The sequence below is a fragment of the Eptatretus burgeri genome, chromosome 1 (assembly GCF_056783735.1).
Source record: "Eptatretus burgeri isolate ZD-2024b chromosome 1, Ebu_testis_v1, whole genome shotgun sequence".
Taxonomy (NCBI): domain Eukaryota; kingdom Metazoa; phylum Chordata; class Myxini; order Myxiniformes; family Myxinidae; genus Eptatretus; species Eptatretus burgeri.
The window spans coordinates 155,077,283-155,093,123 of record NC_140961.1 but is presented as its reverse complement, the minus strand read 5'-3'; the positions used below and the strand labels follow the sequence as shown (position 1 = coordinate 155,093,123).

Below are 15,841 nucleotides of genomic sequence, written 5' to 3'. Positions count from 1 at the left end.
TATGTGAATGAACATAGAGAAAAAAGAAAAAAAAGTATATCGATTCCTTGGCTACTCTTTTTCGCCACCTATACTATGCAGAACTTCGACATTGGATGAGGCCCGACTTCGAGCGGACGCTGCAAACATCAAAATTCAAAACACCACCCACTGTGTAATTCAAAAGATGCCATAAAGTTCAAAGCATCTCCCGCTGAATAAGTCAAACGTGTAATTCAAAATTTTCTCTCCAAAATACCTCTCATTGCATAACTCAAAGCACCTCACTGACCTGAGAACTGTAGAAGCAAGAATGCTGTACCATGAAACCCTGACATTTGCAGATTCAAAATTCGTGGCCCAAACCTGCTTCTCATGTTTTTTTTATGGGTGCATGAACCATTTCCCGCCCGTCACGCATAAAGCAGCTATGTGCACACATACACCACCTCCATGCATGCATATACCATCCTCTGCCACCATCCCCCACAAACAATGATCACTCTCGCCACCCCTCCTCCATCTACCTACATGGCTACTTATGTGCTGTGTTTCCTTGTTCTCATTCTTTCTTCTCGTCCCGCTGCCTTGACCTGCTGTGATTCCTCATGCTCGTGGACTTTTTGCGCTCATTATTCGATCATGGGCCCGAAGCACAAGAGTAGTGCAGGAGTTGCGTCTGCTCCCAAGAGGCAGAAAAAGAAAGGAGGCTGAACCAGAAAGTGGAGCTACTAGAACAGCTATCAAAAGGTGATAGCTGGACTTCTGTGGGCAGGCATTATGGTGTGAATGAGATGACTGTCTGTTACATTAAAAAAAAACGAGAAGGGGATTCGTGAATGTGTCATGGCTAACACAGTACCCAGCACCAAAGTGATTACGCAGGTCAGGGACGGTCATGTAGAAACAATGGAGAAGACATTGAAATTGTCCTCCTCTCCAGCCCCTCTTGTCTCCTGCCCCCATTGTTGTGCCTTGTGTGTTAGCTCTCATACGAGCCTCGACAATGTATACAAAATAAATATGTGCTTAGATGACAATGCCGAGGAAAACGTGCCTTTAAGTGGACCTCTGTTTCACGAAAAGGCAAAACACAAGAATGATCATCTGCTTGGTATGGGTGGTGCTGCAAACACAAGCAATGCAGGTGTGAGTGCCCCGAGTCCCTTCTCAGCTACCAGGTGATGGTTTGACCACTTCAAGAAGCGTTACGATCTCCACAATGTAAAGCTCACAGGCAAGGGTGCCTCAGCAGACCATGAGGCAGCTGAACCTTTCCCTGCTCAACTCATGCAGCTCAATGAGGAGAACCAGTAGGTATCAGAGCAGTTCTTCAATGCAGATGAAACTAGCCTGTTCTGCAAAAAAAATGCTCACGAGAACTTTTTTCTCGAAGTGAAAAAGGACAGCATTGTGATTCCGTCGTATCGCATCTTGGATGCCACACAGTCTGAACCCAAACTTACTGTTAGGAAATGTTTGACGGACCTCAACATAGTGCACTGCATCAGCGCAATCAAAGACTCGCTGGATGAAGTGAAAGCCTTCACCATTAACACTTCCTAGCAAAACCTATGGCTTCAAGCAGTCAACAACTTCAGAGATTTTGCCGACACCATGGAAGAGAGGCGGAAAATTGCTGGGTTGGCACAGGAGATTGGAGGGGAAGGTCTCTGATATTGAGCCTGAGGAATTGCAGGAGCTCATCACATCACATGGGGAGGAGCTGACTGAGAAGGAGTTGGAGGCCAGCATGAAGGTTTCCCAGGAAATGGAGGAGGAAGACAGTGAAGAGGAAGAAGAGGTGTTAAGGCCAAACATGACCGTCAAGTTCCTGCCTGAGGCGCTGCAGGATAAGAGGGCAGTCGCTGACAGGTTGTAAGATGCCGACCCTATGAGGAAAACCACCTCTTGTTCACGAGGAGTTTGGATGATGTTTCGCTTCCAGACAAATAGCTGCACATAAACCTACATCACTTAGCAAATCAGATGCTGATTCCCCATTTTTTTCGCCCCTGCCCATCCACCTCAACCTTGTCAGCAATCTCATCTGTGTCCCATTCAGAACCCTCACCTGCATCCCCTTCAGTGGAGTTCACTGGATTATAACTCATCATCATCATCATCATCATCATCATCATCATCATCATCATCATCATCATCACACCAAAAGTTACATCGTATCTTGAATAACAGTACCTGCTGCTGTTGTTTTTTTTATTTGTAAGCATTTTTAATGAAAGTGCAATCACGTGCTTTCATAAATTATTTTTTAATTTTTACCTTATGAATCACGAACCATTGGGGAACCTTTCCCCCTTCTTCCCACTTAAACTATCCCCAAACATTTGCGGATTCGACATTCATGGCCTTTTAAAGGAAAGTATCCCTCGTGAGTGTCGGTGTCTAAATTAAATGTAAAGGGTTAGGACTTGTAATACTATCTCTCACCAGGAGCAGAACTACAATAAACACAAATTTACATAGAGGTCTTGCATCCCCCTTTCCCCCAAGAACATGGACAAAGATAAAAACACCCACAGGCACCAATTTGGATCATGCTGATCCGATGTAGCAAGTCTGGATATAATCGGGCCAGAACTGTCAGAGGAGTAGTGACACACACACACACACACACACACACACACACACACACACACACACACACACACACACACACACACACACACACACACACACACACACACACAGAGCAGTCCGTGGATTACAATAAGGATTAACAAATATTAAAGACTCTTTGAAAAGCTTTGACTTTTTATCTTTCCAGAAAGATATTGTGATTGATGATAAAGCCCTGAAGTTCAAAAGTCTTCCTCTTTCAGTGGCTGTTCATGGAAATAGATACTTGGGTTCATTTGACAATTCTTCCAGAGCGACAGTATTGGAAGGTGGTATTTCCCATGGATGTATGACAGGCTCCAAGTGTTCGACCCGTTTCTGATCCTGACCAAGTCAGCAAAGTGTTAAACTACAAGGATGTGCTGTCCTTCAGCAAAATGTCATTGGGGAGAAAGAGTATCACGGATGATATTTATGTTTGAGGAGGAATAATGTGCCAAAGGCACTACACTGAGGCACTCCTCTCGGCAAGTAGGAAAGAGGTGGATTTAGAGAGATTAGAAGGAAAATTTTTCTTCACCATGTACAAGGGAGAGAATGTACTTCACTTGAGAGTAGATATTCACCTTGAGAGTAGAGAATGAGAAGAGAGTGGAGATTTAACTGGGAAGTTCAGACAATTGAAATTGCAGCCATCCTCAATGTCATGTCTGCTGGTAGTTGTTGAACCAATTGTGAAATTGGACTCGTGCTGAGTACAACTACAAGTACTACTAATCAGTATGCCCAGCTACGGAGGACAGCCGTCCCCGTTGGGGTTGACCTTTCTGCACTTTGTTCACTTGGCACAGCAGGAACCTGGGATTAGTTCAGGAACTTTTGGAATTTTTTGGCTATGGTGACGGTGATTACTCACCTACTCTTAGCAAAGGACACTGGGATATTTAATGTCCAGAAACTAATGCCAGCTGATGCGATGCTTGTGTGTTGTCCATTTGAGGGATGGCACAAACATTGAAGAATTACGCTGCCTGTGAAACATTGGGATGACAGTTTATAGCTGGGTCGACATTCAAACACAGGCAAAGCAGCTTCGATGTGTGTTTGTGTTCCACTTGGCTATAATGAAGGAAACCATTTATTTTTCAACAGAATAGGAAACACAATCTGTTGTTCTTGTATCTGACCTGTTCACTTGTTAATTAGCCAGCATACTTTGTGTGGGCTATTCAAAATGGTGGCCCTGTACTCAAGTAAGGTGCTACCACTCGTGCACGACTGTATAAAAAACCACTTCCTACATAGAACCACATTAGATCCTCTCAAACCTCAAGATAAAAACGTTTTATTCTCACTTTTTGACCAGGGCTCTGTTTGAACATTTCTTGAGGATCTTGTATTGAGTTAAAATTATCAGTGAAGTTGTTTCACTTGAAAATGAAAAATCATACTTTTGTTTTAGATTCTCAAGAATGCTTCCAATGCCCCAAATACTTTTGGCCAACTGAACATCGCAACGCTTGTGTACTTATGGCTGAAGAATTTCTACCTTTATATGATCCAGTGACAATCACTCTGTTGGTCCTTTCACTCATTGGGATATTATTGGTGTCTGTGGTTGTAGCGATGATGTACACACAACGCCCTTTGATGAATGATGAAAATTTAAAAGTGAATCTCCTTATCCTTGTGGCATTAGGAGGATCCTTTGGGAGTACTTTGGTTTTTATTGGGAAACCAACAGATAACGTGTGCCGCTTACGGGAAACGTTTCCCTGTGTCATGCTTTCATTGGCCATAACCTGCATGCTGGCTAAATGTACAAGAATTGTAGTTCCTCTTAAAGGTATTGTTTGAATGTTGGTTTTTTATTGAAACTGTATTATATAAAACCAATGTTTTGTTTTTCACAATTTCAGGATTATATTGACAAATGCTGATGATGTACATACAGGATAGGAGATTTTAAAAGAACTAACATCTATACAAACATACAGGGTGTCGTGGCCCAAAAGTACTGCCCCTAGGGTAATGGTAACGTAACTTTTTTTTTACACTTTTACAAATAATTCGGTTAAGAGTTTATTCATCCATTTTTTGCCTCTTTGAGTAACAAATGTAATAATTTTATCAATTGAATGGACAATTGACAATGTGTAATTGAAGGAGATTTTCAAACTGGGCTCTTTGCAATCAGATATTCTGCTTTTTCCTCCTGAATGAGGACCTGAACATGTCGCATGACTAATTCCACTTTTTCTTGTGGAGTGTACACTGTTTTGTTCCACCATTTGTAAAATATGCACTCAGTCATCCAGAAAATATAGGTAAGAGACAAGAGTGGAGCATGCTGCAGAGACAGAATTGACTCTCACTATTGTTTTGGGGATGGTTACATAATTGTGAGTTCAGAGTTCATGTGGGCCTGATGTTAGATTCTGGCATGTTTGAAGAAGGAAACGTTGTTTTCGAGCTTCACTGTCAGACCTCAAGTTCCAATCAGTGGAGTTGGCTCTTCAGGAGGAGAAGGCAAGCTGCTTTCTCGCAATGGCTTCACTCCATTGATCTTTCTAACAGTGACTTGATTTTGCACGGGATGGTTAGAGGCAAGAAAATGCAAACTGATGGAGGAAAGAAAGCAGTGTATATATTTTTATAGACTGGAAATTCACATAGATATGTCCAACATCTTACATGTACTGACATATTGCCTTTCGCTCTGTATATCTCATAATGATGTCAACAAGTGTCTTATTGTATCTGTTTCCACCAAATGTTTGTTCGTATTTGGGAATGAAACAGTATTTTTTGCAATTTGATAATTGTTGCAATGTTTATAGTTATTCATTTATGTTAGCCTGAGTGCAGAATAAGAAAGATCGTATTCAAAGACCAAGCACCTTCACACCTGAACTCACTTTTCAAGGTGGAGGGAGGATTTGGGCGGCCTGGGTGTTTTGGGGATCCTGAAGAGTTGTGGAGTGCCTTCAAGACTCCCATTTTTGATGTTGCTACTGTATGTCATGGAAGCAATCCTCCTGTGAAGAAGAACTTTGGTCAATAGTATCTAGTGTCCCTTTGGAGACAGTGTCACAGGGCCAGGCTTAATGGCATAAATGAGCTGTTCAGTGGGCTGAGGTGCAACTCTGTGCCTGCAGTGAGGGCAGAGAAGGAGGCCCATTTGTGAGAAATCTATGAAGGGGTGCAGCATCACTTGTGATCAAGTGATTCGCCTCCTGCTTACAGGGGAATTTGTGCATTGCATTACTCCATGCCTTTCCTTCTGTGTACTGCAGTTAGAGCAGAAGGTAATGAAATCTTGACAGAGGAGTCTGAAATGAAGGCCCGCTGGGACGTGTTACTTTGAGCGGCTGTACCAGACTGACCCTGCAGCTCTTGATTTGCATATCAGGGGTGTTACTACCCCCATTGCTGACCATCCACTCAACTATAAACCACCTCAGTTTGTGGAAACACAGGCTGCAGTGAGCCAGTTGAAAGGGCGTAAAGCTCCTGGGATCTGTGGCATCCAGAGCAAACTTTTCAAGGCTGGTGGACATGCTGAATCCATGTCGTTACGTGCAGTTTTGTTATCTGTTTGGAGCACAGGCATCCTCCCAACGTAATGGAAGAGGTTCCTTATTTTCATTTTCTGGAAAGGGAAGGGTGATCATCAGGACTGAAACAACCACTGACAAGGTATGGCACTGCTTTCAGTGATGGGCAAGGTCTTTGCTCGGAAAATTATTAGAAGGGTTTGCCACCATCTGTTTGAACACCAGCACCCAGAGCAGTCAGGCTTTACACCAAAGAGGTCAATGATTGACTGTGTCCTTACTCTTTGGGTACTCACCGATTGCGGATGAGAGTTTCAGCAGGGTCTGCTCACAGCCTATGTTGATCTCCACAAAGCATTTGATTCAGTGAATCAGGATGCCCTCTGGAAGATTCGCGGTCTTTATGGGGTGCCACCAAATCTGATAAATTTGATTTCTGAACTATACTCTGGCAGTGAGAGTGCTGTGACATGTGATGTTTCCATCTTCAACTTATTTCCGGTTGATTCTGGAATTCCTCAGGGGTGTGTTTTGGCCCCCACACTTTTCAGTGATTGTGTGGACTGGATTCTGAGGAGGATGTCAAAGAAAATAAACTGCGGTGCATCCTTTGGGATTGTCCGTTTCTCTGACCTTGTTTTCACAGATAATGCAGTTATCTTTGTTGAGATGCTGGATATCCTTATGTCGTGTTTTGATGCACTGAATGAGGAGTCAAAGCTGCTGATGTTCCATGTTTCCAGTGTCAAAATTGAGATCCAGGTTTTCATTGACAACTTAGATGCTGCTATATTGCCTGTATCTGTTTGTGGTGAGCATTTTGAGGTCAAAGATAGATTCATTACCGAAGCAGTGATATTCTTGTCTCCGCATGCTTTGAGTCAGAAGTCGATAGATATGTGGGTTGGTCCTGGGAAGTCATGGATTCACTGGATCATGGGGTGTGGCATTGTCTTTGCCTCTGCAGGAGGACGAAAGTCGGAATCTTTAAGTCCTTGGTTCTTCCAGTCTTGCTCTACAGATGTGAGACTTGGACTCTGACCAAGGATCTGAGATACAGACTTAACTTCTTTGGTACCAGGTGTCTTCAGAGATTCCTTGGCTATTGCTGGTCAGACTTTGTGTCCACCGAGCTTTTGCTGAAAGAGATTCAGATGAGAGTTCTAACCTGAAGAGGCCGTGAGCATCAACTGCAGCTGTATGGACCCAGATTCTCTCAGTGAGGGAGCCTCGTAAGTGGAGAAAGCCAACAGGATGACCGCGTACCTCGTGGTTGCAGCTGCTTGATCTGCAACTTGAGGAGATGTGGATGGGCCAAGCATCTGCCTTGAGATTGGCTAGACGGAGGCCCCTGGAGTACCGGCAGAAAGTGGACACAGTGACGTGCTGCTCCCGCGCATGCTTCCATATCAAACGTGACCTTTTCCAAAAAAGAAATCAGGGCGTGGTATTGTAATAGGTTCAGTCTGTGCCTGTCTCTGTCTGTATTTCCATCCTACTATCTGTCTGCCTGTCATGCCACCTCCTCTTAAACTGTTGAGCAGAAATTCACCAAACTTGGAAGTTATGATCAGAATAAGGAAAGAAGCTGTGAGAGCAGGATTGTTTTGGTCCAGTGCCCTCAGGCCTTGAGGTGGTGTAAAAATTTCAAACACAAAATAAATGCAATTTTGGGCACTTTATAAACATTTTTAATGCAACTTTGTATGTGCAATCAAATTGAGGGACGATTTAAATATGTAACGACTTTTTCAATTTGGCCCTTGGTTCATACCCCATTATGACTCATGGTCATCGTGGTCAACAGGGAAGATTATTTTCACATCAAAAGTTGATATTGGGTCATTCCTGGTGGAATATTTTGCCATCTTTAAACTTTGCTTTATGTGGGAAATGTGGGGATACGTGATTGCCTGCCTTCGACTTTGCTCTCATTGTTCAATGATTTTTTTTTTTTTTGAGCATGATTCCATTGATGATTATTTTCAGGTTCTCCTCTCAACAGTTTTCCAAGTGCAGTCAACTCACTCAAACAAAAATATGTTGTCGCATTTTGTTTTACCCCACAATTGGTGTTTTCTTTAGTTTGGGCTCTTGTCAGTGATCCGAGGGTAAACTACAACACAACGGCCCGTTTGGGAACAATCATTATTGAATGCACTCTGACTTCACCCCTTTGGGCTATTTGTTCTTTGACCTACTTGATTATTTTGGCAATATTGTGCCTTTGTCTTGCTTCAAAGGCTCACAGCAAGGATTCATCTTTAACCGAGGGAAAGTTCATAACTTACAACATGCTGTTTCTCTTTATGGTTGTGGTCGCTTTCATTCCCGCTTACATGAGCACACAAGGAAAACATACAATTATATCAGAAATGTTTGCAATCATTGCTGTGGCATTTGCATTTCTTTGCTGCAGTTTTGTCCCAAAATGTTATAAAATCTACAAAAAATAAAATATTGTGAGACTTTCATTCCTGAGTGTCTACTTTTCCACTAGCAAAACATTTTCTGCAAATTTTGTTCAACGGAGATATATTTATTCAATAAAATGAAAGCATTGTATTGTATTTTGTTTACTGAGCTCTATATAATTATCCATATCTCATGATGTGTATGTATGTTTCATTACTACCATTGGTTGGAGAACTGGCCTGATTCCTCCCACAAATTAGAATCTCCCAACCCTGAAAAAATAATCATGTATTAGCCATTTTCCTGTTCTGTTAGGTCCAATAAATATTCAGATGTTATAGTCACAATCACCATGACTTCCCCATAAGTTTTCTCCTTCATGTGAAAAAGACCAAAGCGATTGTTAAAATCATCATCCAATGCCCATAGTTTGAAACCCATTGGCTCCACGGGCGCTCTGAAGCACACAGTTTTTGTCGGCCTCATGCTTCATCCCTTGCGGCCGATATGGGATTATTCCTTCATGGCCCAGTGGAATTGGAATCTATTCAAGGTGTTTAAAAACAATGTATTGTATATGCATATCAGCAATAGCCATGTTTTGGCATCATTACATACCCCGAGTTCGTTTTTCCCAGGCATCCAAAAATCAAGCCAGCGTTCAGTGCCTATACACCAACCGTGTTTTAAAAAAAATATATATTTCGGAAGCGAACAAGGCTGTGCTTAGACACCGCCTGCGTTATTTCTTTTATTTCAGGAGATAGTAGTCTTTGCTTATACTTATACACCATATGATTGTACATTTCCCTCCAACTCCAGAAGCACATCAAATAAATCATGTCTACCTTTTTGACTCATTCATGTTGAAAATTCTGTTTGGAACTGTTCGCATTTCCCATATGCTTATTACAAATATTTTTCATGATTTTTATGTTCTTCTGAGGTAATGTTCCACAAAAGTCTCAGCTAATATTCTACTATGACATGTGCTCGTTTTTGGTCAAAGCTTTTTGAATCAGGCTTCTGATAAAGACCTCAACTCCGAAAGTTGATGGGATCCGCGAGTTCTAAATTTTTGATTTTTCCAGCAAGTCGGTAGATCGGCTTCGCCTTTATTCAAATTTTCGAGATACTTGTGAAACGAGTTTATTACCAGATAAAATTAGGGATCGAATCCCATTGAAGTTTTATTTCACTTTCACTGAGACCCTTTTACAATCCTTTTTCAATTATGGTGAATTTCTTAAAACTCGAAGATATCGGAAAGGACATTTTGGAAACTGACTGTGCATGTTTGCCTTCCCATTTTTTATACGGTCCTTGTGGACACGTAGTTTCTGGGATTTGATTATTATTAGTAATGGTGAAATTAGGGATCTGATGAAAATGGGAGCTAAATTTAGGGAACCAGTAACTCAACCTTGGAGCTGCATTAGGTCTTCAATTGTGGATTCTTTCACAAGTTTTGTTCACAAAATGTGCACCAAGTTTAAATTATCTGTAATCAGTTTCAATGCATGGTTTAACAGAGTTGTGGAAGTCCTGGATAATAGGATTAAGGTTTTTTTAGTAGTTGGGGCTTGCTTTCACTGGGTCGGTTTAAACCAGTGTTGAACAAGCCAAGCCATGTCTTTGCAAAGACATTCGGGATCAACATGAGAGTTACATAATAGCTCCAGCAGAAAAGGCTGCCAATATTTTTTGCTGTGATTTGGAAAGGTTTTATGTGGAAGTTTTATTAAGCGAAGCATTCATACGGTTACTTTCACTGGTATTGGAAATAGCACATATATTCCTTGTTGTGAGCCACTCCAAGATATTATCTCTGAGCATCAGGGAGTTTCAGTATTAAATGTAAAGAGGTAAATCTTTGGATTCCTTGGCTTTTCTGCAACCCAAAGCTTCATAAATATCCACACAAGGATAGATTTATAGCGGGTGCAGGGAAGTGTTCCACCAAACAGTTATCAGTTGCAGTTGACAAGCTTACAAGGTATTTGGGAACAGTTCAGGAAATATTGTTAAACAATTGAGAAAAAATATGGTATTAACACTTTCTGAAGTATTAATTCTACTTTAGAGTTTTAAGATATGATTAGGTGTCAACATCAAGTCAGTTGAAGTTTTTGAATCCTCAACTTAAAAAAAAAAAAACTTGAATTTAGTACTCGTGAGGGATTCGCTCTTCAAAATAATTGACAAGCTTGTTTTCAACACTTTTAATAAGTTTTTATGTGTCTGGTTTGATAGAGCAATCTTTTCGTAAAATAAATACTCAAGTTTTCATTGTTTTGATAAGCAGAAGTTGAATGATGGTGTTACTTTTATTTTATTTAAAACTTTTGTGTCTTTGTGTGGGATAAAGTTTCAACAGGTTAAGGGTATTCCCATGGGTGGGAATTGCAGTCCCCTACTAGCAGGCATTTTTCTTATTTTTTGTGAATTTTCATTTTGCAGAAACTGATGAAGGAGAAAAAAATTAGGATTAGCCAAAATATTATCTCATACATGTCGTTATATGGATGATATTTGTGTGGTTAACAACAATATTTTTGAGAGACAGCTTCACAAGATTTTTCCAGACAGCCTGATTGTAAACATGAGTGGTAATGATTGCACAGTTGTTGCAGATCTGGATGTGTTGGTTGGAGTTGGAGAGAATGGTTTTTGTACAAGTGTATATCATAAAGTTGATGATTTTAGTTTCCCTGTAGTGCTGTACACCTTTCCAGGTAGCAGTGTACCTATCAAAATTGGTCACAATGTCTTTTCATCTTAGCCACTTAGATTTGCAAGAATCTGTTCAGTAAAGGATGACTTTGTGGAATGTGCTGAGAAGGTTTATTTTTTTTTTTTCCACCAAGTTAAACAGAGGATATTTGCCTGATTGTTTGATCAGGTCTTGTGAGAATGTCTTTGGACTCCATCGTCACCTTTTATTTAAGTTTGGCTGGTTTTCATGTCAAAAAGTTCCGATTGCTCTGCATTTTATATCACAAGAATGAATTATTTTACTGAGATAAATTTTTTTAATTAATATCAATGATAAAACATATGTATATATATATATATATATATATATATATATATATATATATATATATATATATATATATATATATATATATATATATATATATATATATATATATATCCGAGATGTGTTCAAAAAGTATCCAACCTTAATTTTTCGTGCGTAAACAAATGAAGCTTGGGAGGCGGGGTTTGGTGCACGTATGTAGGTGATCCTACTCCATATGCATGAACATATTTCCCGCCTGCAGAAGCTGTCAGTCACCGACAGACTGCCCATGAGTGAGGAAGTGTAAATGAGCGCCGTCAGATTTTCGTTTTTGACAAAATGACAGATCACTGTGGTCTCATCGCCAGTGATCACTGGTGATAGGTCATATATATATATATATATATATATATATATATATATATATATATATATATATATATATATATATATATATATTTTTTTTTTTCCACCAACTTAAACAGAGGATATTTGCTTGATTGTTTGATCAGGTCTTGTGAGAATGTCTTTGGACTCCATCGTCACCTTTGTTGGGTGTCCATTAGACTTTTCTTCTTCATTGCTCACTCACTTTGTGCGAATTGCATGTGACCTCCCAATGTCACCCCCAACCCCTGGCTATAACCCGGGGCAGCCCCCCCCCCACCCCCTGCAACCGCCTTAGTACACCAGTGGGGCTATCTAAAATGGATAATAATGAAATGACTGCCTCGTCATCACTACATGTTGTATCCCATTGCCTGTGAGGAATGCCAGCTTTGCAGAACCGCAAAAATACTTTGTATCCAACTATGTGATATCCCGTAGTTGTATTCAGGTGAGAGGGCCATTATGAAAGAAAGACCTTTTCTTATCATGGGTATAAATTACAATGTAACTGTGTGAAACCCAAGAGCATGCTTTTTAAAATCTATCTTTGGAGAGAACTATTTTTAGAATAATTACATTTAAACGGATTAACCAAAGTGATCATTCAGAATGTTGTTTTTATTTAATTATATTTAATTGATGGTGATGGCACACCATAAACGTAATTACACTAAGAAATATTAAAAATGAAGATTAATTTGGTTGTATTTACATTTGTGGATTTATTTTGAAACATTCCCCAAAGACCGTTGTATAAATCAACTCAGAGTATATAAATATGACTGTTAGTTTCAGAAGAGAAAAGGTGTTCAGTTCCAGAACATCGATGGTGAAACACATGGATGTATTGAAGCAATGGTGCAGTGTTGCTGGGAAAGGATATTGTTTTCAATGTCGACATGAACTTGTATTCCGTTTTATTATTTTGTTATACATCCAAGCAGCAGGGGCTGAGGAAAGAAAATGCAAGGCTATAGCAATACCGGATTTGCCGATTGTTGTGAAGCAAGGAGACATCATGCTTGCTGGGTTTTTCCATGTTTATTCATCCAAACCAAGTTCTGTCTCCACATTCCGGGAATTACCCCAACAGCCGGATTGCTTCAAGTAAGTTTCTCCTTTTCCTATCTTTAAAAATATCATGGATTTCTCTGCCAAAGTTAAACGGTTATTAATGTCATTTTAATACCCAATTTTTTCCAATATTTTGTGCATCACAATATTTTGTTCCTCAGGAAGATATTTTGTGAAAACTGTCACAGCCCCACTAAAGTTAATGCTTTCACCCTTCAAAAAGTTGCAGTATTACCTTCATGAATTCATGAGTTGTTACTATCCTTTTTTTATCATGCCAATAATGATAGAATTGTCAGAGACAAAATAACACAAACATGGAAATGCCTTTATATCGTGTATTTTTTTATGAAAAGGCTTCCTTATCAAGTTTTGGAGATTCTGTCTGTTATTTCATTTATGTTCACTGCTTTCATCTCAATATATCTCTTATCTTTGATACGAGATGTATGAGAGGATGATCAGCTCCCTGTGCACTCTTCAAAAAAATGCAATGAGTGATGTGAAAAAAATTGTTCTAATTTTGATTTTACATTTTAATAGCTTTAACTGATTTAACTAATTAAATATTTTACAGTGTGTTGCAATGTAAGATTTACATGAAAAATCGGCCATCACAATTACTTTATTATTTTTGCTAAGCCTGGGATTTAATTGTCAAACACTGTTTAGCATAGGGCAAAGTTGTTTCTCACAAAAGGGACATTTTGATCAAATGAATGTCTTTCTCCAGTTTCTTCCTCAGGACCTTCCGCTGGCTTATGGCAATGATATTTGCAATTGTGGAAGTTAACGATGACCCTTTATTGCTTCCAAATGTAACTATTGGTTACATGATTTATGACACCTGTTTTAATACTCACAAGGCAGTTAAAGCCACAGTAAGTTTCATTGGTTCAGAGATAATACCAAGACAAGAAAATATCTGCAAACCAAGAACGATAATAGGAAGTGCAAGCTCCTCATTTTCTAGTATCATTGGTCGTTTCCTTGGACCATTCTATATCCCACAGGTGATAATATCACGTCATTTGCTCTGTCGCATTGATCTGCAATTGTCAGAATTTATTTACAAGTGACTGATGTGTGGGTGTTTTGGTTTAGTGTGTTGTTCACACTTGTTTTCTTTTGTTTCAAAAAGGAATGAATTATTTATTACATCTGACTGTGATGTATTAGGTGAGATGTTTTTCTAAAATTTCAGTGGAAAATAGGTGACAAGTTATAATGTTGTATTTGGACTTTGTGTTGGGTGGAACAATTGAGAGAGTTCGGAAAGTTTCCGGTAATTACTGGATATTGAAACAACTCATGTGGATAAGGAATTTTTAAGAGATTCTAGTCTCTGAAACACCGACTCATGATAAGTACTTTGAATTCCAAGGTGCTTCACAAATGTTCTTCATCTGCACACACATGTATTGACTCATTCATTTTTCTTAACTCATTAGTTCACTATTTTTATTTTATTTTACCAATATATCAAATAAAGCAAGCACGTGAACTCTTGTAGCCAATCAGTCACATCCTTCCAGAAAGCCAATCAATGTAGGGAATGCTGGAAGTTCATTACAAACGAGAGATCATCATCACAACATGTTAGAAGCTCGCACACCTTTATTTCTCAGCATTTTTCATCCTTATTCACAATTCACTCGACACGTGAATATTTATTAGTGACTTTTGTTTGACATTACCAAGACGATTGAGCGAAGTGGATTTCGTTTGTTTGGCTAAACAACCACGACGACAAGGAACGAATCCCTTCTGCTTGCTTCCATCGATGCCATTTTAAACTGCACCAGCTCAACAATAATAAATCCTTTCTTCTTCACCAACCTCTGGAGAGACTACGAAGGAGTAATTATCAGCCAAACTTCAATTTCATCACGTCATTGCATTTTATATGTGAGCGAGATTTATTTTGTTCTGGTTTTAGCATCATCATCTTCACCAGCACACCAAAAGGAATAATCACCACACATTTAATGTGTAAAGCAGAATGATAGGAGAGCAGATAAGAATAATGAGGCATCCTTTGCTTTGTTCTCTGCAGTTACATGCTGGTGTCCTTTGTTTATTGCATGGGTTTTATCTTTTAAATATATGCAAGGTTACATTACACCTGCCTATGGGTTGAACATCAATGGATTGAAGAAACTTTGGCAGCAATTTCACATGTTCAAAATGAATCTTTCCAAAATGCAGAATTTGCTCAGTCTGTCTGTCTGTCTGTCTTTTTTGACCGCGATACATTTGGTGGCTACTTAACCAATCACAATCAAACTTGGTTGGAGGAATAAGGGTCATTCGATGGAGGTTGTGGCGATTTAACCTCACCCCATCCCGTGGGTGGTGCAGGGTGAGGGGGGGAGAAGTGGGGGGGGCGTGCATCTTGCTCAAACCCCATGTCGAGGTGTTGAGGTTATCATGGCTTTTATGGGGAACATTTTCCGGACATAATTATTATAACAACCAAAATTTCAGTTAATTCAGCCAACATACAATTCCATTTTTAAATGGTCACCATTAAACTAAAATAAGTTTCTCGGAAACTTGACGTGATTAAGGCATTCTATACTTATATCACGTGCCCCTTAGATGAACGGATCAGAGCCGTCTCGCCTTGCTCAGCCTCGAGGTAGGCGGCAATGATGTTTAGAGAACAAAGCTGCTTACGTGAGTCTTCACATATGAATGATGAAGGGTGAATGGAGGATGTAGCGATTTAACACTGCCCCGCTCCCCAAGGGGGTGTTCTACCTGAGGGAAATCCATGTTTAGATGTACATCTGTGAAAAGATAGCTCACGGTGGCATTC

General features: G+C 39.8%; 1 protein-coding gene across 1 annotated transcript in view; it reads left to right on the top strand.

Annotated features, from left to right (window-relative positions):
* LOC147035801 (extracellular calcium-sensing receptor-like) overlaps window positions 1-15,841 on the top strand; it is a 72,085-nt gene that overhangs the window by 29,333 nt on the left and 26,911 nt on the right. The window contains exons 3-4 of the mRNA XM_085869581.1: window positions 12,891-13,053; window positions 13,754-14,033. Of these exons, the coding sequence (XP_085725707.1) occupies window positions 12,965-13,053; window positions 13,754-14,033 (369 nt within the window). The 5' untranslated portion in view covers window positions 12,891-12,964. The remainder of the gene's footprint in view (window positions 1-12,890; window positions 13,054-13,753; window positions 14,034-15,841) is intronic.